The sequence below is a fragment of the Agelaius phoeniceus genome, chromosome 4 (assembly GCF_051311805.1).
Source record: "Agelaius phoeniceus isolate bAgePho1 chromosome 4, bAgePho1.hap1, whole genome shotgun sequence".
Lineage (NCBI taxonomy): Eukaryota > Metazoa > Chordata > Aves > Passeriformes > Icteridae > Agelaius > Agelaius phoeniceus.
In genome coordinates, this window is record NC_135268.1 from 12,772,450 (window position 1) to 12,795,143 (window position 22,694).

Consider the following 22,694-nt stretch of genomic DNA (forward strand, 5'->3'; position numbering starts at 1 on the left):
CCTTGTGTTCTGGATTTGCATCGCTGTCCTGTCACTGTTTGTTCCCCTAGGTGCCAAGCAGTTGCAAAAATCAGCATTTAACAGAGTAATTATTTATTTGTGTCATTAAGCTGCACAGGCAGAGATCAGTTGGCCATTAACATATTTCCCTTCTTAGGTGGTTTGTGCTCTTCTTTTAGGATTTCATTTCCGATGTTAATAGCTGTAATTGTTTAACTTAATCTTTATTTTCAGTCATTCCCACTTTACATTTTCCTCTTTTAAAAGTGAGGAATCACAGCTGACCTTGGTGGTTTTGCCTTTGGGATGACTTTTTAACATACTAAGGGTGTCAAATGCCCTTTTCCTCTGAGGTGGGAGGGGAGAAGTACAAACTAAATAAAATAGTGCTACTGCCTGGCCAGTGCTTCCTAGGAGCAGGATCTAACCCCTCACATCTTTAGATCCTTAAATTATCCATGGGTCTTAGGAGTTGGGAGCCAGGTTCCTTTCCTTTTGGTAGCATATAGAGCCCTCAGGGAATGGTAAGCCTTACCCTGTGGCTTTTAGATACAGAGACACTCAGAGTTTGGGATATAAAATAAAAACATTGGAAAGGAAGCATTTTCTTGGCTATTTGGATATCCTCAATGTTTTGCTGATGTCAGCACATCATCCAAAATCAGCCACAGGCAACCTCATATCCTCCTCATTCCATGTACTTAGTGCATTCCTGATACTAAAAACAAACTGCATCCTAAATACTGTTACTCAGGATTTCAGGATCAGATGCCTTTTTTCCAACATCTTAAGGGCTAAAATAGTTAAGGAAAAGTTAGTTGTGGCATCAGCCTGGTTCTTGGGATGCCCTTGGAGATGGAACAGATAAAATTAGCCATGGGCTGAACTGTAGTTGGTTTGTGTATTTATACATTTTTATAATCCAGTATTTTATTTGCTGCTTTCTAATTAAAAGCAATGCAAAATAAAAATTAAAACATATCAGGCCACTGGAATACCAAAAAAAACCCAAAAACTGGAATGCAGCACCACTGTGGGATTGTGCTTGAATGTAACTGTGATCCAGGGCATATTCCTGGCAGTACCACTGACAGCAGCTTTCCTGCAGCAAGAGCAGGAACAGGACTGTCATTCCCAGAGAACATGGCTCCCACAGAGTCAGCAGAGGGAAGCCACCCTGTGTCTCCCAAGGACTTGGATGTGACAGAGGGGGGTAACCCAGGGGGACAGGTCCCAGGTAAGTGTCAGGCCCCAAACAGGGGGGAACTCCTGGGAATGGGGTTGCTGGCATCCCAGGGGTGTTACGTCAGAGGAGAGAAGGGAATGCAGAGCTTCCTCACCAAGCTGTAAATCCATCTGGCAGCTAGCAGGAAAAGAGCTTGGCCCATAGATCTGGGGGAGCTGAGGCAGGGCTGGAGGCACTGCACAGTGGGTGTGCAGCAGTGACACCCAGGCTTTCTTCCCCCAGGAGAAAAATCACCAACATTCCTTGAACGCCACACATCGTGCTGATACAATTCCCTTCCTTCAATCACACGCCATGCCAAGGTAAGCACCCCAAAATGCACCTCTGCCCCCCTCAGAACACAGCAAATTTCCTCCAGGGGACTCTTAAAATAAAACACTTGGAGAACATTCCCTGCATTGGGTTGCTGCCTCCCAAGGTGATCATGAACAAGTTGATTCCACAGTTACTCCAGCTCCTGGCAGGGCTGGGGATGGGGAGTGGAGAACCTGTGAGAGACCTGGCAGCTTCCCTGGCCTCCTGGCTGCTGCACTGAGAACAGGTTTGGGAATCAGACCAGGAGAAAGATGAGGAGCTAGTGGGGTAGCCCAGAGAGTTGTTGCCAAGGGGAAATAATCCATTTTTCCATATCTGTGGTGGAAAACAGAGTAAAGAATAACCTTAAACTGCAGCAAGTAATAAGTGCTCAGAGTCCAGTCCCTTGGGGCCAGCTTGGGCCTCCCAGCAGCAGAACTGTGATGTGGAGCAAGGCAAGTTTATTCCTCTGAAATGCCAAAGATGTGTCTGTGCTTACAGCTGTTAGGCACTGAAATTCATCCCAGCAGCGATGCCTGGATTATTTCAGTGGCAGCTGAGGGGTGTTGTCACAGCCTGGGGTGGAGCACCAGGATGCCCCATCCCTGGAAGTGTCCAAGCAATGTTCAGAGCAGCTCATTCAGGTTATCTGTGTGTGGGCCTTACCTGAAATCTGGCTGTGCATTCCCAAAGCCAGCATTTGTGCTGCTCTGACTTTGTCTGTCTTCTTCTTTGCAGCCCTCCACGAACTCCAGTAAAAGTTGTGCCTCAAATTAGAATAGAACTTGAGCCTGAAGACAATGGTTATTTCTGGAGGAGCAAGGGAACAGAAACTACTTTGTAATTTGTCTGTCTGTCCGATCTTTTACCAATTCATTTTGTCACTAGCCAAATGTTGAGAAGCTCCCTGCTCCCAACGGTGAAGGTAACGGAGCCCGCCCTGCCCCTCCCTGCCCACGCCCTCGGTGTTTCCCGGACTCCTCCCTGCCTGGCTGCGGGGGCAGCAGCGCTCCGGGCCCGCCTGAGCCCCGCGGGAACGCCGGGAGCCGCTGTCTGTCTGTCTGCAGAGCCCAGCTGACCTCCAGGCTCATTCCGTGTCTGCTCCCACTGCTGGAACGTGCTGCTAACCCTCGTGTAGGTAAAAAAGAAGGTACTTCACTCCCAGCACAGACAGACCATTGCCATCGCTGTAGCATGTTTGGAAACGTCCCTTTCCTATGCAATTTTTTTTAAAGAAACACTTTAATGGACTTAATCTGTCAGGTACATGGAAGAGTGTTATTTTCCTAGATTATTTTGTTTAAATTATGGGGGCCTAACCTACGACTTTTTTTTTTTTTTGACAATTTTTTTTAACCTTTTTTTAATTACTGTAAAGAAAAATGAATTTTTTTCCTGCAGCAGGAAACATATAGTTATGAGTAGTTCTACCTCTTATTTCTAGATGCCAGGCTTTCTGTAAAAATGTATTGTACCATATATAATGTGATTTTTACAAGAAACAAACCCACAACATCACACTGCAATCTCCAGGACGTGGCATAGGGCTGGATCAGTTCAATTAACACCTTGTGCTCCGAAGCATCTGTTTTTCTTAGGGTTAAGTTGGTTCTTGGATTTTTTTGTAATGAGCAATCCCTGCTGTGAAAGAGACTTAAATCTCTTGTGATCTTAGAAGAGCATGAATGGACAGCTGCTGATTCTATCCCTGTCGTTGATTTCTGACCTGGGATGGCTCTGTGGTTTTCTTGGAACACCAGTGTGTCTGAATGTGCAGTGAGAAGACCCAAGGTGTGCCTCGGGCACAGTGAACGAGGAGGAAAATGAAGATGGCCTGCTGGGATGTTCATCCTGACACTCAGATTCACAAACATCCTCCTGCATCCCAGCCCTGTGTTCCACCATCTGCAGAATTGACCCTGCACCTTGGCTGCTCTGCCCCACACCAGCAATGCAGCAAGACTCAGCAGGCCAGGCATGGGCATCCCAGGATTCTGAGGTGCAACCAAGCAAGTGGACATCACATCAGGAGAGAGGTTTTCCTCTCTGCAGCATGTTCATACTGGTATGTGCATCTAAAGGCATCTTTGGGAAACTGGGCTTCACCAGGACATGGGGAACACACGAAAAGCTTCGTCCAAAAATAAAAAACAGAACAAGAAGAAAAAGTACCCCAGCTCTCGAGGTGAATTCCCTGATGGAGACAATCCCATCACAGAGGATGGGCACATGCTGCCACTTGGTCCTTGTGAAACCAAAGTCTGGGTTGGTGAAGTCAAGAGGAATTTCTGATGGTGCTGAGACCTTAAATGCCAAATTTTAGCATCTGCTCCCACACAGGAGCCACCACCTCTGTATAGCCCCTGCTCGCCCTTGAGGCGTCTCCCCTTCAGTTTCCATTAAATCTGTGTTGGCTATCTCAGGAACCCAGCTGAAACCTGCTCTGAAAATGCTGGGGAAACTTGGGAAAGGCCTGAAGAGGAGCAGCTCTGGGATCCCTCCTGCTGCTGGAGGCCAGGTAACTTGGCAAGTGTGATGCCAGCTTTAGCCAATGCTCTCCATCCTCTGGTGGACACCAGTGCTGGCGCCCTGTGGGGACACAGGCTGGAGCATGGCCTGTGGAGCACACAGGAGCTGCGTGGGGGATTGCTGCACGTCCTGCCCAGACCAAGCATGTGCAGCAATCCCACAGGAGAGGTGCCATCAGGTGGGTCGCAGGGGCTGCCCTGCTCGGTTCCATGGGCACAGCTTCCAGCTGCTGCTGCCTGGTGATCTGTCTCCCCAAAAATGAGGTCTTCTCTTCTGAACCGTGTTAAATACACTTGAAGTGTCCTGACTGCTGTTCTAGATCTTTCTCTGTGTTGCGTTTTTTTGTGTTGCGCTGAGGGCAGCGCTGCCGACAGGACAAAGGCTCTGCATGAGAAGCGCCCCCCTCTGGCGGCAGGGAGGAGCTGCAGCGTGGCAGCAAAGGCTCTCTGCAGGCCTTGGAGAAACCAGAACGTCCTTTCGATCCAAATTAGGTGTTTTGTCGGAAGTCTGGGTGGGCGCTTCAGGGAATAAGTGTGGAGACTGACCCAAAGCCCTCCAAGATCAGAGGCAGCCGTCAAAAATTACTTTCCCCCAGCAAATGCCGGGTCCCAGCCCGCGGGGAGCCGGCCTGCGCTGCTCCCTCCCGGGGCTGCCGCACCTTTGTATCTCTGTTGGAATCGAGTCGCACTTTGAGATACTTTTATTCTTGTTCTTAATTCTCCTAAGTCCGTGCTTTCTTTGGAGGAGGGAACAAGGACTTAGGATGAAATGAAGTGGATCAGATGGTGGAACTAAAAGGAAAAAAAGCAGAAAACATTTCAAACATATTAAAGTGATTTTTTTTTCCAGTAATATAAAAAATGAAATTCCTTATAACATTATAGTATTTTACAGTTTTATGAAGCTTTCTATTGTGACTTTTATGGAATCAAAAGATGAAGATGATGAGATATTTTAGCATTTATATTTTTCAAAATTAAATAAATGTATACTGAAAATAAAGTAACTTTATGCATTTATGGGAGAGCTCATGTCTGTTTTCCCTCATCATGTGCCAAGTCTTGTCTGATGGAACCGAGATCCCAGAATCAGTTTGATGATAAAAGGGGCTTCTGACACCCTAGTGTTGGACCCACTGAAGCATATTTTGGGATACCTGGGGGAGTGGTTGGATGTAGAGAGTGGCCAGAAGGTCTGGGTCCGCTGGGCCCCCACTGGCCCCTGCCCTCCGGGCCCCTGGATCCCTGCTTGCTCCCGGGGCTCCCCCAGCTCTGAGCTCAGCCGGGGCCGGTGCACAGGGCAGCACTTGGAGGTGAAGGCACCTCGGGGGAGGGCTGGGCTGCGGCTCCTTTGGGATTCCCTGGGATTGCACTCCGGAGGGAACTGAGGACTATCTCCTCAATCACCAAAATGAGGGGAGAAGGAAGGGTCAGGAACTGACCGGGATCAATCTCAGGGGTCTTTTCCAATCCAAATGGTTTTATTTTGGGATTGTAACCTGCACAAAGGCAGTACCACGCACCTGGTGGCATGGAGAGCCACCTCCTTGCCACTCAGCTCTTTGTTGGTCAGCTCTGGTGCCTCTGGAAGCTTTGGAGCAAGTACTGGGCAGAGTGGGCAGCTCCCTGGGTACCGGGTACGTAGATGAGCCCAGCGGTCGGACAGGTCTCACCTATTTCAAGAAGCAAGCAACGGGCATGGGAAAAATGCAGCAGCTGGACACCGAGGAGAGGAAGGTCCCGGTGGAGCCGCGGAGCGGCTCCTCCTGGTCACGGCGATCCAGCCCCGCTGGTTCCAGAGGGGCGCGACGGGCGAGAGCCCCACGGGGCTGCGGCCCGGGGCAAGGGAGGGAGAGTCGGCCGCTCTGCCCCGGCGGCGCAGTGCTCTCGGGGCGGGCGGAGCGGGCAGCCCCGGGGCTGGCCCTGTCGGGGGCTTACCGAGGGGACCACACCGTACACGGGATGCTGCGGCGGGGCCTCGACGGCGGCCAGGAGTGCGGGGACCGAGCACTGCTGTAGTCTGCCGGGGGGTCCCGGGCGGTGCCACCTCTCCCCCGGCGGGCGGATCGAAGCGGCACCGGGCCCGGGATCGGTTGGTTTCGGGCCCGGGATGGCCGCGGGCACGGGGCGCTGCCGGGTGCGGGATCGCGGCCGTTCCCCGGTGCGGAGCCGCCGTGTGGGGCCGGGACCCCGCAGGGCGCCCTCTGGCGGACACGGAGCGCGGTGCGAGCGCAGCGCCCCCGCGTGGCCGCGAGACAGCGGTACGGGGGGCGGGGCCGGAGGGCACAGGGGCGGTACCAGGGGCGGGACCTGACAGAACATGGGGCGGTGCTAGGGGGGAGCCGGGCGGTGAAGGGGGCGGGACCGGGCGGTAACGGGCGGTACCAGCTCAGGTGTGCAGGGCGGGCGTGGCTCAGGTGCGCGGGGCGGGGCCGAGATGATTTAGACCCCGGAAATGCCCTCGGCCGCCATTTGCTCACTCAGAGCACGGTGGGGACGGGAGCTACCTATGCGGGCTTTGCAGGTAAGGCGCGGAGGCTTCGACCTCCCCTTCAGTCCCTCTCTCTACCCCTCCTTCCTTCTTCGCGTATTCCCTCTCTTTCTCCCCCTTCCCTCTCCCCCTGAAACGCTCCTTTCCTCTCCTCCCAAACCCGACCCCCCCTACTCGTTCCCGTTGTGTCCCTTCCCCGCTACTCCCTTCTATTCCTCCTCTCTCCACTGTCCCTCTTCTCCCCCCCGGCGTTTCTCTTCCTCTCCCGCTTCCCTCTTCACTCCGACCCCTCTCCCTCCCCGTCCTCACCACCCCCATCTCTCCTGTCTCCCCGTCCCCCCCACTCCTTCTTTCCTCGCAGCCGCGGGGCTCGGGGTGCCGGGCAATAATAAAGCCCTGAGGGCCGGAGCCCGGCGCCCCCGCCCTCGCTGGGGTGCCCCCGTTGCAGTCCAACACACCGCCCCACACCGCCGGGGCTCCGGCTTTCCCGATATCACATTGGGGGGGATTCTGGGATGGGGGGCCCCCCTCCTCCGGAGGGGGTCCGGGGAAGGGGGCGGTGACTGGGAGGGTAACTCCCCCTCCAGGCCCCGCCCGCTCCCCTGGACACCTTCTCTGGACAGGGTCCCGCCCCGGCCCCCTCCCGGGGACTCCCTCCTCCGGACCGGGGCCCGGAAGGAGGGGGGGGTGAGGCAGCGGGGGGTGTGGCGGGTGGGGGGGAAAACAGAGGCGAGCACGTCACTCTGCAGTGTGAATACACATTAAAAAACAAAAAAAAAATTGCCACATATACATGGCCATCCCCTGGAGTCCTGTCACCTCCCACCACCACCACCACCACCACCCACCCCCGCCGCCGTTCGGGGGGAGTTAGCCCCCAGGCACCCCCTCCTCCCCCGGAGAGAGCCCGTCCTAACCCTAACCCCCTCCAGCCCATGACCCCCTACAAGATCAAATGGCTCCGCCGGGCCCTCCCCGCGCCTTAAATCCCCCCAGGCCCCGGCACGCGCAGCCGCACTGGGGTCTCTCACACCTGTGCCGGCCCCGCCCCCGGGGCCCCGCCTCCTCCCCGCCCCCCGCCCGCCCATAAATCCCGGCGGATCCGCGCCTATCCCGCTTTCTGCAGGGAGTGCTCATCTCGGCATGCAGCGGGAGTGTCAGTCGGAGCGCTGTGCGGGGATCCGGATCGGGGGCTCCTGCTGGTGCTGCGCGGGGTCCAACGCGCTCAGGTGGGACCGGTATCTGGGCCCGGGGATTCGGGTCCTGGTCCTGCCGGTATTTCCTGTGGAAGCCAGGCCGAGCCGCTTCTTTCTCGGTGGGCCAGGTACAGGTGTCGGGGCCGGAGGATCGAGGTGGCATTGGGGCTGGGATCAGAACCGGCATCGCCGCGGGAAGAGCTACTCTGGGACAGGCGCTGCCGCTCTGGCCGCGGCAGTAGGGAGCCGGTGCTGTGCCACTGCCATGCCCACCAGGAAGATGATGCTTCCCAGGAGCAGCCTCTGGATCGCGGCTGGCGCCGCCCCGCAGCCCCCCCCCGGCCCGGTAACGCCACGAGCACCGCGCTCCCCTGCGAGCCACAGCGCCCGCAGCCCCTGCTCCATGTCCGCACCCCCGGGGGCTGCAGCGCCCCGGCCGGGAGCAGCCGCTCTGGGACGGCCGCTGGGGCCGAGGTGTTGCTGCTCCCGCTCCCATTGTGCCTGGTGTGGGACTGGAGCCCCAGGGAAACACAAGGGAAAAACCCCACGTGTTAAAAAAACAGTGAAAACTATTTGTTCTTTATTTCCAAAGCTGTGAGGATCATCAAATCAAATGCTGAGAAATGACTGCCCAGCTGCACATGGAACACGGAATTCTGGCCTTCTCAGCACCCTGCTCCAAACACCTGAGCTAATCCCAGGGTTGTTCCAAAGGTCTTGTGAGGGATGGGAATGACTGCTGCCAGTAAGAGAACTCCTCTACAAATGCAGCTCCTTCCCTTCTGCTAATGCTGCTTTACACACCAGCCCCTGCAATGGCTGTAGGGCAGAACTGGCTGGCACTCAACATGTCAGCACCAAACTCTTCCCCACAACCCTGCTTTTTCTGCCCTTTCCAGGATTTACCCAGCAGCTGTAAATGTGCTCACACAATGTCCCTTTGTTTCCCCAGGAACAAGACAACTCCTGAGGGTCACCTTGCTCTGTGGCCAAAGTTCTTCTGGAGAGTGGTGGGGGTGTTTCCTGCAGGTGAGTGTTGCCAGGTCAAAACGATGATGGCTGCTGAGGCCAGGGCTGTTTTTCTGGCCCAGAGGCCTTGGTGTCTCTCCTGCTTGCTGCCAGCGATGCTCCTTGGTGTTCCCTCAGTGTGTCCCAGCTGGCTGGGAGCGCAGGGCAGGAGGAGGCCAGAAGCTCCTGAAAGGCAAGCAGCACCTCGTGTCTTTGGGATCTGCAGGGGAGGAGCTGTGCCTGCACCGTGGCTCCTTGGCCAGGGGCTGCTCTGACCAGGCATGTGGAAATGCTTCAGCCTGGACAGAGACCACCAACAGCCCAGAAGGACCCCAAGGAGCAGCTGGCATTACTGGGAATGGAGGCATGGGCCGTTTGCAGAGGGGCTCACATAGCAATTCCTGGTTCAGAGCTCCCACACAGCTGCCAGCTATGTCCCAGCCACCCCAAATCCCTTCCCTCCTCCCCAGCCTGAGGCCATCATCCATCAGCAGCATTAAAGCCAAGGCAGTCTTCCCCCACAGATATTAAATCCCAGGCAGTAGCCCTCAGAGATACCTGAAAATCAGTGGGATGGAGTTTGGAGTTTTCCAGGGATCCAGCTGGAAGTGCAGATGTCATGGAAAGCTTTCACAGGTAGGTCCCACTGGAGGTGTGCTGAAGACAGAGATGCAGATCCCTTTCCTGAGAGAAAAGAATTTGTAGAGGCCACTGCTGAGGCTCTGAAAGGAGCTGAGCTTCTGCAGGGAGAGATGTCCCCACCTGGGCACAGGGGCTGCCTCAGCACAGGCTGGGAGCACATCTGGCCACTGCCTTCTCCTGCTTTAAAACACCAACTGCATCTTCTCCATCCTGGAGCTCGGGGGGGGGGTGAAATCAGCTCCATTCCAGGCAGCTCTGTCCAGTGAGCCCAGGGACACCATTGGGGTGAGGGTTCTAAATAGCCAGTTCTATGGAATATAACCCTTTCCTTGTCCCTGTGCTGCTGAGCCTCCTTGGAAGCTCTGCTGGCTCCTGACACAGCTGCTGTCCAAGGCAGCAGCTCTGCATGGGAATACCCACACTCCATGGGGCACTGTGGGGTTACTGCAGTGGGAATGGAGCAGGGAAGTTGGCGCTATGGGTATAATTCATCAGATCTAGCACAGCTGACAGGGAACCCTAAATCTGGGCACCACACAGAGAACAATCTTTGTCCTGCCCTGTCAGCTCAAACCCCTGGGCTGGGAACTTTTGGGAATTAAATGTATGGAATTATACAAACCACAGCAAGTGGCATCAGCCAGTGGGACAATCCAGGTCCCAGACAATTGCTCCACAATCCACTATGGGGGAAAACACCCTGTGCCTGCCAGGAGCTCTGACTCTGCTTTTCCTACCAGCTCCTGAGCAGTGTCAGGGCCACCATGAGGGCTTTAAAATCCAAATAAACTCCATTTCCTACACAGTGAATAATCCTAATAAAGAAATGCATTCTTGTCATCAAAGCTCAAAACTGTGTTAGGAGTTCTGACAACAAGTTAATGAGATTCCCGGGATCCTCATTAATGCTCTTGGTTTCATTTTTATGTATTTTTAATCCCTCAGTGGGTAGCCTGTACAACTTATCCTGGGATTTAGAGGCTGAGCAGGGCTGGCTTTGGATTGACCTTCACCTCTGGCCCCAGCCTGTGCAAACACACCTTGTGCCAGGGTGGGTGAACTCATCACCTCAGCTTTTCCCTCCTAAATATCCCCTACTTATCTCTCTGGAGATTAACTCCCATTTTGCCCCAAACCATCCACTCCTCACCTCCATGTGACCTCCAAGTGTCCATTCTGTTCCTCACAGGTGCCCTGGTGACACCATGTTGGTCCCTTTGCCTTTCTCCAGCCCGAGGCTGCTCCTCTGCTCGCTCTCTCCAGCCTCATCCCACAGGGATCCTCTTCTCCCTTCCCTGCTGGCTGCTGCCAAGGAAGGAGGACACAGTGAGTCTCCAGTGCTGACCCCTTAGCCCTGGAGAGTCCTGGCTGTGGGCCCGAGGGGCCTTGGATTTCCCAGGGAAATTGTCTGCTGGTCTCCCTTCAATTACCTCAGCAATTCCCTCCAAAATGCCACCTCACTCCCCCTGACATCCCCTCACATTTTCCTACACAAACAGTTCTTGTATCCCCTCTAGATTACAGCAGGTTTTCATGAATGGCATCATCTATGCCCACTGCTTGTTATTCACCCAACCAAAATCAAGAGCAAATGTTGGTTACGCTTTAATAACAACTTAAAATAACTTTAGAGCAAAATAAAACACCTTTTTCTTCTGTGGTTTTTTTCTCCTTCAGCTGCTGGACTCTGAGGATGTGTGCTGAGCTCTGGGTGGAGGGGACTGTCAGGCTGAATGGCTGTGAGTTTGTGTTCTTCTCACTGGGGCATCAGCAATTCCCCCAGTCCCTTTTCCAGGCTGTTCCATGTGGCTGTGGTCAGGCTGTGGCAGCACAGGCAGACGCAGCTCTCAGCACTCCCTGCTCCAAACACATCTCTGGCCTCCACTGCAATCTGTCTTGCTGGGAGGTTTTCTCCTAGAGAAATCCAAGAATTGCTCATGGCAATTTGGAGAATAAATTTCCACAAAGGGAAGTAAGGGATAAAATCCTGCTCTAGGAGCCCTTGGGATCTGCAGGGCTGGTTAGGGAAGGGGACATTTGCTCCCTGCAGTGCACACCCACCCACCTGCAGCACCCAGCACAGCCTGCCAGCTGGGCTCTGCCAGCCCCTCTCTGAGCACCCTCCCTGTGCTGCTCCCTCTCAGTGCCTTTGGCAATCCAACCCTGAGCCGCCCAAAGCTCTGTCTGGCAGCCCAGGGACAAAGGGACACTCCCAGGGATGAGGCACATTCCCAGCAAATGCTCCCAACAGGGCACAGAGGCACCCCTGGAGCTCCTGTGTGGGGCTGGCAGGAGGGCACAGCCCCCAGCTGGGGTGGCAGTGGCAGTGACAGCAGCAAAGTGCCACGGTCTGATGGCACAACACAGACACCAAGGCCAGCAATGCCCATGGGAGGTGCACAATTAATTCTGCTCCCTGTGCTGCCCCATCCCAGCAGGAAAGCTCCAGGGGGGGTGGAAACTCCTCCCCCTTCCCCCCAGCCCCAGATAAGCACTCCTCAGTTTCAAACACCCAGTTCTCACCTCCAGCCTGCTCCCGGGGCTGCTGCCACATTCCTGACAAGGTGCCAAAGGCCACTTGGGACAGGGCTCCCTCTGTGTCTCAGGGCTTGGGGATGGCAGGGACCAGGGTGCTCCAGCAAGGGCAGCCTGAAACCAGAGCAGATGTCCCAGGGTTAGCAATGGGCTGGGGACAGGAGCTCTAAAACCCAGAGTTCTGAAAACAGCCCCCAAAATGTTCTATGATCATACCCTTAAAATGGCTCCAAAGGGCAGCAGCTCCGGTGCCAGACCAGTACCTGCACGATTCCCTGTGCCAGCCCTGGCTCACTGAAAAACAAAACAAATCAACCATCACCCAGGCCTTGTTTGCAGAATTCCTGATCCAAACCCTCACCTTTCCTGCCCAGCACTGAGGGAAATCTGACACAGCATTAATAAGTGACCTTTGCTGAGAGCAGCCATCATCCCAGTCCTCCAGCCTTGGCAAGATTTTGCAGTGAATGGACCTAAGTTCTAATCCTAAACCTAAATTTCTGTCACTTTTTGTTAGAAAGGCACTGAACAGTAAATCATGCAACAGAATTGAAAAATGGCACAAGGAATAACAAGGCCCAGACAAAACCCAACCACCCCCATCACTGCTCCACCCCAATTTTGGGAGAAATGCTGATATCATTTCTAAATACTCCTCTTCCCTCCCACTCAGTCCTTCACTGCACATCCCTGGAGAGGATTGACTCCATCTTTTGTTGCCAACAGCACCTCTCCAGCCCAAAGCCCACTTCTCACAGACACAAACTAAGCAAGCCTAAGGCATTGTTCCCAGCAGCAGATGCAATTCCTGAACTCCCTTTTCCCTGGATTCTAAGCACTTGCAGGAAACTCACCTCAGCCCAGAGACTGTTCTGCTTTCCCAGAAGGAAATACAGCCTGATGGGCCACAGCTCTGGCACCACATTGCCCTTGTTCCTGCTGACCTGGAAAGCCACAGGTAAACCCAGTCCCTCAGAGCCCATCCCTGGGCACCAGGAGAGCTGGAGCTGTTCCCAGATGCCAGGGCCCTGCAGGGCTGTGCTGACACGAGCACAGGCTGACCCCTGTGCCCAGCACCATCCCTCATTCTCCTCCCATTGCTCCCAAATCCTCCCAGCCCTGCCCCTGCATCTGTGCCAGGGCCATGCCTGCCCCCAGCCCGAGCAGAGGCTGTCACCCAGCCCTGCACCGGCTGCCAGCCCTGGCAGAGCTGGGAATGCACTGAGAGCTCCCAAACCCCCAGAGCAGTCCTTGGGTGCACAGATAATGCCCAACCTGCCCCTCAGGGCACAGCCAACACCACAACTCCAGCATCCCCAGGGAACTCTGGCATTTGTCTCTTCACCTCTGCCCTTCTCCAGCAGACACAGCTGGGGCTGGGCTGTCAGCAATGGCATTCCCATGGCAGTTAATCCCAGCAGAGAGGAAAAGAGGAGCCCTGTGTCCCTCTGACTCACCCCACAGCATGGGCAGGACCAGAGCCCTCCAGTGCAGACCCCTGGTGCTGAGGCCTCTTGCCTTTGGCTGCTTAAACAGCAAAGCTTTTGGCAAAGATGGGAGGAGTTTGATGATTTTTCCTGCCCTGAAAGAGGGGAGAAAAAGAAAATTAAATCCACTGTGGAAGTCAAAGGATCCCAGCTCTCATACTTCTGCTCTGATTGCTCACTATGGGGTTTTATCCATGAGAGGTGACACCAATTCAAACATAAACGTGTCCTTTTCCAGCACTTTTATTCCTGACTATTTCAGACATTGAAAGGATGCTCATTTTTCTTATTGCATTCTCTGCCCAATTTTAACAGAACCATTTTTATCCCAGACCCCGCGTGTCAGCCATTCCATCCTTTACCATTGGACTTTGCACAAAGGAAGGGACACCCAGGATGCTGCATCACAAGAAATCCCAAAGAGAATCCCCTCCAAAACCTCACAGAGAAAGGGTTTTTGCTTTTGGGACACAAGAAAGGCCTTTGACCATTTGCATCCACGTGGAAAGCCCACACTGAGCACTTGGTTTTAAAGATGTTGCACTTGAAGTTACAGACATGGAATTGCCTTGGGATTTGGCATTTCCTGCACCCACACAAACACATTCAAGGAATTAAGTGCAGCGTCCTGAAGTTTGGTTATTCCAATGCTGTTTTGGTAGTGCCACTTAACACACCAAAATCCACAGCAACACTTCAAAAAATGAAAAGCAACTTTCACCCCCACATCCCCCTTCCTTTCGATTTTGCAGTTTTGGGGTCCTCTTAAGAACAGGTTAAAGAGAAGAAGAAGAAAAGCCCAGGACCTACTACCAGCTAGTGCACCAGCCACCTGTTTTCCATAGATTCTCTCTCCTTACAGCTGATGGCTTTTCTAAGAAAGCTTCAGTTCAACCTTATCACAATCACCTGGCAGCACTCACTATTAGCCCCAAAGGCCAGTGCACATCTGTGTGCTACCTCAGGAAGCTCAGTCGCTCTCTGTGGGACAAAACCTGGTTTGGGCCCAAGAGCTGACTCTGCTCCCTGCTAGCTGAACTATCCAGCTGTAGGATGCAGCTGGATGCTGAAGGGTAGAGTGTGTAACCCTCTGTGAAAGCCAGGCTCCAAAGGCAGCCCTTGATGCCCCAGCAGTGCTGCTGGAAGTGCTGGCAGCACTTGGCACAGATGGGATGGAGCCTTCCCACAGCTCTGTCCCCTGGCACCGAGGGTGGCACAGCAGAGAGGCTGATGGAAGTAAAACAAACGCTGGATTTCAATGGACGCTGATGGGACTGAAAGCCCCAGGCCAGAGCTGCTCCCTGCCCAGCACAGGAGCTCCCAGTGCTGCTGCAGGGCACAGGCTCTGAGGGAACCCTGCAGCTGGGACAGGAACGCAGCAACAACAATTCCCAGGCACAAAGAGATCCCCACCTGCTCCAACAACTGAACCTCTGTGGCTCAGCCTCACAGGGTGTCCCTGCTCCAGGCAGGATGAGCCACACAGCCCCCGAGGCTGGGCTCACACCCTGCCCTACCAGCAGAAAACAAGGGGTTCATGAAGCTTTGGGGACACCTTCTGTCCCCAGAGTGCTTTGACCAAACATCCAGCAGTGTGGATCTTTAATAAAGACAGCTTGTACCTATCCTTGCAACAGACTCACCAATGTTATTTCCTCAAAGTCTCTGTTTTAAAATATTTTGCTATTACAAGTGTTTAAACAAGACTGACCATGAGAACTGCACCCTTGCCATGCTCCAAGCCCTAAGGAAGAGCTGGATATCCTCACACTCATCCAATCTGAGGGAGCTGCTGCAGCATTTAAAACATTTCAAAACCACCCCTGCCCTGAGGGTGTCCAGCCCTGGGAGGTGCCTGGGTGCCAGCCCAGCATCAGAGATGGGACATCAGGAGACCGAGCAGACAACACCCACTGCAGCCTCTGCACTCTCAGCACTCCAGCTGCACCATCCTCATTGCTCAGGGACTCTCAGCTCTGTTTCCAGGGCTCCCATCAGGAAACTGAGGGCCCTTTCCAGATGCAAATCCCCAAAGAGCCACTGCTCTCCTCTCCACCCACCTTTCTGCTCCAACTTTTACCCCTTTGATAGCCACCACCCCACCCAGGACACAGAAGGAGGCTCTCAGGCACCAACTGAGACCCAAATCGTCCCAGGTGGCTCAGGAAATAAACACAAACAAACTCGTCCCTTCTAGGGTAACAAAATGTCCTGGTGCCCAGTTCCTGTTTCCTAAGGCAAAACACAGGGATCAGGGGAAAATGGCAAGTCCCAAACCCAACAAAACCTGGTTTTGCATCGGTTTCCATCAGGACTGTTCAGGTTTCCCAGTGCCCCTCAGCTGCAGCCACAGGAGCAGCTTCTCTCTGGGACCCAGGGGGGTGGGCACAGGGACACCCATCCCGCTGCTTCCCGGAAAACAGAGCTCAGCCCACCCCAGAAATATAAATAACAAATGCAGTTATTGCCTTTGGCATTTATCTATTAGCTCTGGCACGGTATTATTGACCACAAAAATCCTGAGAGAGTACAATCTGTAACTACTGCTCTTGATAAAGTATAATCTGTCAGTTCATGTATGCACTGCATAGCTTTTATAAATAGCTGTGTAATAGATACTATTTTAGACTGCAGCATAATAAAGACTGTGAAATGTTAAAATGCTTTTACATGTAAGGAACTCAGAAAAGGTGTCAGATAATTAGGTGATTTCCCACATTTGGGGACAATCTTATCTGAAACACAAGATAACAGAAACAGAAATCAGAGCCCCGAAAAAAAAAAGGAAAAACTTATTGACCCTCGCTATCAAATAACGAGGGAGTGAAAATAAAACAGGATGGCACCACAGGAAGAAATAAAGTATACTGGTTTAACCCACAAGATGGCATGAAGGTTAAAATCAAGCAAAAGAACATCTAAACTCAAAGGACTGTTTGAATATGTATAAACTCCAATGAATATGCATACACCACTGCAATGTAACACAATATAGAGAACACGATTTAAGGTAACCGGGTGCTCCTGGCAAACAGCCAAGCACTCCAGCGCTGCCTTTTATCCCTTAACAAACTTGTAAAAATTCTAAAGAGTGAACTTTGTTTCTCACACAATAAAGCGCTGTCCCCGCAGCTGGGACGAGCCCCAGCCTTATTCCACGGAACACGATCCCAGAGAGCCGCAAGGCCTGGGACAGACCCGTCCCACCCACAGCGGGTCCCACGCAGCAGCGCCCAAAGCAGCCCCGGCCCCCTGTGGGTGCCCCGGCCCCGGTGCCCCCGGCCCAGCTCCCTCCCCTCCGGCCGCTCACCTGAGGGCACCGCCCGCTGCCTCCCGGCGCTGCTGCCGAGCCAAGGGCATTGTCCCCGCTCCTGGCCCAAAGGCCGCGTTCTGCGCTGCAGGGCGCGCTCCGGGGGACGCGGGGCCGGGCAGGGACAGGGTGACCCGGGCTGAGGCGGCTGTCCCAGCGCTCTGTCCCCTCACGGGGCTCAGGCCGGGGAGCGGGGCCCTGCCAGCGGCCGCCATTGCACCGCGGAGCAGAATCAGGTACGGCCGAAGAGCCGAGTGTGGCCGAGTGGAGCCGACAACAGCCGAGTGTGGCCGATAACAGCCGAGTGTACCCGAAGGGCCGACTCTGGCCGCGATTTGCCGAATCGATCCGAGTTTAGCTGAGGTGAACTGAACGGAACGGGACGGAACCGCGTTCAGCCGAACCGAACTAGATAAGCCCAACCGAACTAGATAAGCCGAACCAACGCGAGATCAGCCGAACCAACCTGAACATTACGGGGTCGGTCGAACCGAACTGAGCCGAGCTCCGAATGCAGCGAGCGGCTCCGAGTTCAGCCGAACTGAGCCGAGATCGGCTGAACCCGGCCTGCTGCTCTCGTGTCTATTAATTAGTGCCAGTGCAGTCACAGCTTAATGAGCACTGAACGTGTCACAGACACACCAGCCACCCTCCTGACACTGATGCTCCCAGGGATTTTCCTTTTTCCAGGTTCCAGAACTCATCCAAAGGAGCTGCACAGTTCTTGGGAAGGTCCTTGCTGGACAAGTGACACAAAGGGCACAGGGAGCATTTAAAGCAAACGAAGTGACAAAAAGGCACCTTTAGGTCAGAGAGAGGCTGAATCCCCATAAGGAAATCCACTGAAACAATAAGCTAAGTGTGGAGAGCTTTGTGGACAGTTGGCTAGCGGAGAAAGGTCACATAGACATGATACCGCTGGTTAAGATAGAAGAAAGGAAGTCTAGGAGTCAGCAGTCAGTGTCCAATCACTGATGTGACCTTGCTGCAACATCAGGATGGGGGAGAGGATCTTTTGCCAGAAATACGGAGATAGTTTCAGCAAAATAACCACAAGAATGTAGAAGTAGTAACAAAATAACCATAAGAATAGAGAAGCAGGTGTGGTTGACTGATAAGTAATTAACCAATATTGAGCTCAGCTTTGCAATATGTATTAGCTTCATTAACACCAATATAAATATGTGTGAACTATCTCAATAAACTGGGAGACTTGTTGATCACGCATATTGTGTGCTGCATTTCTTCCACCGATCCAACAAATGGTGACCCCGCGACGTGATACCGGCAACAGCAACTGTTATAAAATTGACTCAAAACGAGCAATTTCCAATCAAAGAATTTATTAATTATTGAAGCAGTTATGCTACGTAAGCAAAGGCTCAACGCTGGGCGACAGGGGAGTCTCAGCTCCACCTACTGCCGCACCAACTAGTTTCTGATTCAGTCCTTTTATCCTCTCCATCCTTCAGGAGTCCATGTTATCTCGGAGTTCTCTGCGCCTGCGCTGGTTGTTGCTAGGGGTTCATCCTTCTGTCTCCTGGTGGTCGGTGATAAAAGGCTGCGGAATCTTCCTCAGCTGCGTCTTCTTCACCCTATGTCTTTATTTGGTGACTTCTCCGTGGAAAATTACCAAAATCTTATGATTAACACAATATGTGCCCTATCAAGCTTAAGCAAGCAAATATCCTGCCTTGCAGACTGTTTATCTGTCCCTGCCCCTTCCCCAGCTTTTCCCTGGTCGTTATCTCTGTGAGTTATCTGCTTGTACCATTTGTCAGCGGGAAAGGTTTCCTTGCTGGGTGTTAATCTGCCCCTGCCCTTTCCCCAGCCTTTCTCTGGTCGTTATTTCTGTTAGTTATCTGTTTGTACCATTTGCTGGGTGGGACTATGTGTGGGCTCCTGCGACCCCTTCCCTGGTATCCTTGTAGCTCATATCTGATGAAGTAGTACAGAAATAGTCAGCAGACAACTCTTGTAACACACTGGTCTCTTTTTCGTGACGAACAAAATGTAGTCCTTCATCTCAGCAACCACGGTGGATCGGTGTAGGAGTTCGGGTCCTGTCGCAGCAAGGATGGCGAACAAGCACCGCTGAAAAAGGGAAGGTGCTGCGCCCTGGGCAACCTTAACGGAGAGCCTGGCTGATACGTGCTGCCGAGACCTTGTGGGGCTGCAACAGCACTGACGTTTTTAAAATGGATAGAGAAAGGCAAACAGCATATAGATTTATTTACTTGCTTTTTACAAAAGCGTCAGGTTAAGGGCATAGATTTGCAGAAAGAGCTACATGGGTTGTTAGCTTATGGGTATGAACAGGGACTTTTTCAAAATCCTCATACAGTACATGAGTTAACGGAGTGGCGTAAATTTGGGGACAAGATGTGGCAGGCAGTCATAGATGATGATAAAACTGCAAAGAAGTTGGGAAAGTTGTGGCGAGTTGTGCATGATGAGTTATTACAATATCAGGCAGAAGAAAAGGCTGCTAAACAAGCTAGCATGGTGCATGAAAAGAATAAGAGTTATGGGGACTGGTTTAATTGTCCTTTACCCCCTGCCACATCCACAGTCATCTTGCCACCAACATCAGCTCCTGCTTCAAGCAGCAACTCACCCCCCGTGCGTGCCACAGCAGCACCGTCTGCACCACCTGTACCATGGCCAGACCCTCCATCTCCTCCTCCTAGTAATGAGCCGATCCCTGGGCCAGAGAGTGACCTAGCGGGGGCCATTGCACAGGAGCAAAGGAAGGCATGGGCAGCGGTAGCAAAAGATATCATGGACTCAGGGGATAGAGAGGCTATAGCAGCAGCTATGGATGTTGCTTGTCTGGTGATATATTCACCCGTGGCAGGGGGCAGGTTTCAAGCATCAATAACTGCTCTAGACTGGAAGCTGTTGTCACAATTATGGTCCACAGTTAGTCAATTCGGGGTAACCGGTGAGCCCACAAAACAAATGCTTGATTATATCTGGGGTACTCAGGTTTTGCTGCCGGCTGATTGCAGAGGAATAGCGAAGCTTATCCTCACTCAGCATCAGCAGCTTTTATTTAATGCACACTGGCAGTCACTCTGCCAGGAATGTATAGCAGTAGCACAGCAGCCAGGCGACCCGTTACATGGGATAACCCTAGAGGAGCTAATGGGTTTAGGGCCTTTTCTTCGGACAGAAGCACAGGCGTTAATCGGTCCTGATAAATGTCGGGAGGCTATGCGCCTGGTGCAATTAGCTATAGATAGGATAAAAGAGCCAGGGGAGATTCCTTCTTATATGGGAATAAAGCAAGGAAGAGATTAGTCATTTGAATCTTTTATAGATAAGGTAGCCAACGCTATTGAGCAGGCAGGAGTCCCTGATTTCATGAAGGGTACTTTGTTGAAACAATGCGCCCTTCAGAACAGTAATCAGACTACAAAGAACATATTAAATACCCTAGGAGCTAATTGGTCTATAGAAGAAGCTTTAGAACGATTGGCAAATGTGCCCATAGGGACTCAAGCAATGTTAGTAGATGCTATTAAAGAATTAGGAGCAGGATTGCAAAAACAGGCAGAAGCTTCACAAAAACAGGCAGAAGCATCACAGAGTCAGGTGTTAGCTGCTCTTGCACTCCTACAAGCAGCGGCAATAAATACTCCACGGGCTCCATCTCCTGGCCGATTCAAATGTTACCAGTGTGGAGGTCTAGGACATACGCGATGGGCTTGTCAAGCAGCCAGCGTCTGGTGCCAAAATTGTTGCTTGGACACCCACAACACCGGAGCTTGCCGACGCCACTCAGAAAAGGGGAAGGCCAGCGCGTCCACCAGTCGCCATGCCCAGACACAAGTAGCTGCTGTCAACACCTCAGCACAGCTTCCCTTCAACCAGCCACCGCCGGGAGCCTTGGGCTGGACATGGCAGCCTCAGTAGCAGTAACATTGATGACAACCCAACCGGAAAAGGTTCCGACTGGAATAATGGGACCAATCATTATTGATGGATTACCTATGGGAGCTTTACTTCTGGGTCGTTCATCGGCTACCATGATGGGATTATTTGTTTTAGCCGGGGTAATAGATGCTGATTATATGGGGGAGATTTGTGTTATGGTACATACTCTTTTTCCACCTATACAAATCGAGAAAGGATAAAGGATAGCTCAATTGATTCCTTTGGAACAAATGACTAAAACTTTACCCCCTCGTCAATCACAGTCGAGAGGGGAGCGAGGGTTTGGTTCCACTGGAGGACTCACTCTATTAACAATGAACCTGAATGATCGACCAAAGCACACTGTAATACTGGATTATTAGGGTGAAAGGCAAACCTTGGAAGGATTATTAGATACTGGAGCAGACTCCAGCATTGTTAGTCCGGATTTTTGGCCCCACAACTGGCCATTACAGCCAACCACAGTGCCAGTTACCGGGGTTGGAGGCCTAACACTTGTGAGAAAATCACCCATGTTATCCGTAACTATTGATGGAAAAACTTTGTGGAGTGTTTTCTCAATTGTACCTTTGCCCCCTACTGTACAATGCCTCATTGGTCGGGACATATTGGCTCAAATGGGAGTAGTACTGACAAATGAGCACCCTTTAGGCTAATGGCCATTGCATGGACTTTCCCAATCCCATTAACCTGGACCATGGACGTTCCAGTGTGGGTTAAGCAATGGCCATTAAAAATGGAAAGTCTGGAACAAGTTCATATACTAGTACATGAACAATATATACAAGGTCATTTACAGTTGTCAACAAGTCCATGGAATACCCCTATCTTTGTTATTAAAAAGAAGTCGGGGAAGTATCGCTTAATACATGATTTGCGGGCTGTAAATGAACAAATGGAGCCTACGGGAGCCTTACAACCAGGATTACCTAATCCGGCTATGTTGCCAAGAGACTGGCCACTTTTGATTATTGATCTTAAGGACTGCTTTTTTACTATTGCTCTTCACCCTCTAGACACTCAGAGGTTTGCCTTTACTGTGCCAGCTTTAAACAGGGAAGAGCCAGACCAGAGGTTTGAATGGATTTCTCTTCCGCAGGGGATGCGCAACAGCCCTACTTTGTGTCAACTGTATGTTGACAATGCTTTACAACCTTTGCGGCAAGCCTGGCCTGAAACAATCATTTATCATTACATGGAGGATATTTTATTTGCGCAGCCACAACCTTTTATAGGTCAACAAATTCAAAAGATACATGATGCCTTGAAGCTACATGGATTGGCTGTAGCTCCTGAAAAAATTCAATTATCTGCGCCTTGGAAATATCTAGGATGGATACTTACTGACCAAATTGTTACCCCCCAGAAATTGCAATTAAATATTAAAATACATACACTGCATGATGCTCAAAAGTTACTTGGAGATCTGCAATGGCTGCGCCCTATTGTAGGCATCCCTAATGAACTATTAGATGAACTTCGACCTTTGCTGAAAGGAACTGATCCAGCACAGCCTGTTCATGTAACCTCTGAGCAGGTTAAGACACTTCAGCAGATACTGGACTGTGTGACGCAAGGCAGTGTTCGGAGACGCGATCTTAACCTCCCCATACAGCTGACAGTTTGGTGTGGAACTAAATTTTTACTGGGTGCACTTACTCAGCAAGACAGAAAAACGGGGGAGGTGTGGGCCTTGGAATGGATATCTCCTCCACTTCAACAGCATAAAACCCTTCTTCAAAACATTGAAATTTTGGGTGATTTGCTCAAAAAGCGTCATGAACAGGCGTTACAGATTACAGGAAAGGAACCTGATCAGATACGGATACCAATGAAGAAGGATACATTGACCTGGTACCTGACAAACAGTATGGAATTACAAGAGGCTCTGTTGGGAGCCGGTAGTGTGATTGCCACTGATGATATTCCCAATATACTGTTGAATGGGATAGGACAGTGGGGTTGGATTCAATGCCCAAAAAGATCACAAAAGCTCTTATTGGATGCTATAACAGTTT

The 22,694-nt window shown here is 52.1% G+C and overlaps 2 protein-coding genes and 1 long non-coding RNA gene across 16 annotated transcripts in view; 2 read left to right on the forward strand and 1 right to left on the reverse strand.

The window, feature by feature from the left end:
* Positions 1-5,088, forward strand: part of SLC4A4 (solute carrier family 4 member 4) — a 117,314-nt gene extending 112,226 nt beyond the window's left edge. For all 5 annotated transcript variants that reach the window (XM_077176841.1, XM_077176842.1, XM_054633400.2 and 2 more), the window contains 2 exons: positions 1,469-1,548; positions 2,279-5,088. In XM_077176841.1, the coding sequence (XP_077032956.1) occupies positions 1,469-1,512 (44 nt within the window). In that variant the 3' untranslated portion in view covers positions 1,513-1,548; positions 2,279-5,088. The remainder of the gene's footprint in view (positions 1-1,468; positions 1,549-2,278) is intronic.
* Positions 5,089-7,458: 2,370 nt separating this feature from the next.
* LOC129120600 (uncharacterized) lies at positions 7,459-15,052 on the forward strand. 4 transcript variants are annotated; one of them, XR_013181964.1, is made up of 6 exons: positions 7,459-7,788; positions 7,884-8,784; positions 8,902-9,127; positions 9,288-9,399; positions 10,595-11,144; positions 14,180-15,052. It is a non-coding gene; the product is annotated as an uncharacterized LOC129120600 (long non-coding RNA). The 4 variants fall into 4 exon arrangements; XR_013181962.1 differs by having other exon boundaries at positions 7,460-7,788; positions 7,884-9,127; XR_013181963.1 differs by lacking the exon at positions 14,180-15,052 and having other exon boundaries at positions 7,884-9,127; positions 10,595-11,061.
* LOC129120601 (uncharacterized) lies at positions 8,307-17,092 on the reverse strand. 7 transcript variants are annotated; one of them, XR_013181958.1, is made up of 9 exons: positions 16,738-17,080; positions 13,398-13,522; positions 12,795-12,884; positions 12,157-12,234; positions 11,929-12,054; positions 11,052-11,319; positions 10,556-10,710; positions 9,322-9,447; positions 8,307-8,949 (listed from the first exon to the last, which is right to left on the reverse strand). XR_013181958.1 is itself a non-coding variant. In XM_077176846.1 (8 exons), the coding sequence occupies exons 1-4, from the start codon at positions 16,950-16,952 to the stop codon at positions 12,008-12,010; spliced, it is 465 nt and encodes a 154-aa protein (XP_077032961.1). In that variant the 5' UTR covers positions 16,953-17,092; the 3' UTR covers positions 8,307-8,949; positions 9,322-9,447; positions 10,556-10,710; positions 11,052-11,319; positions 11,929-12,007. The 7 variants fall into 7 exon arrangements, 1 of the variants encoding a protein (XP_077032961.1); XR_013181956.1 differs by having other exon boundaries at positions 12,795-13,522; positions 16,738-17,088; XR_013181955.1 differs by having other exon boundaries at positions 12,157-12,884; positions 16,738-17,087.
* Between the last annotated feature and the right edge of the window lie 5,602 nt (positions 17,093-22,694).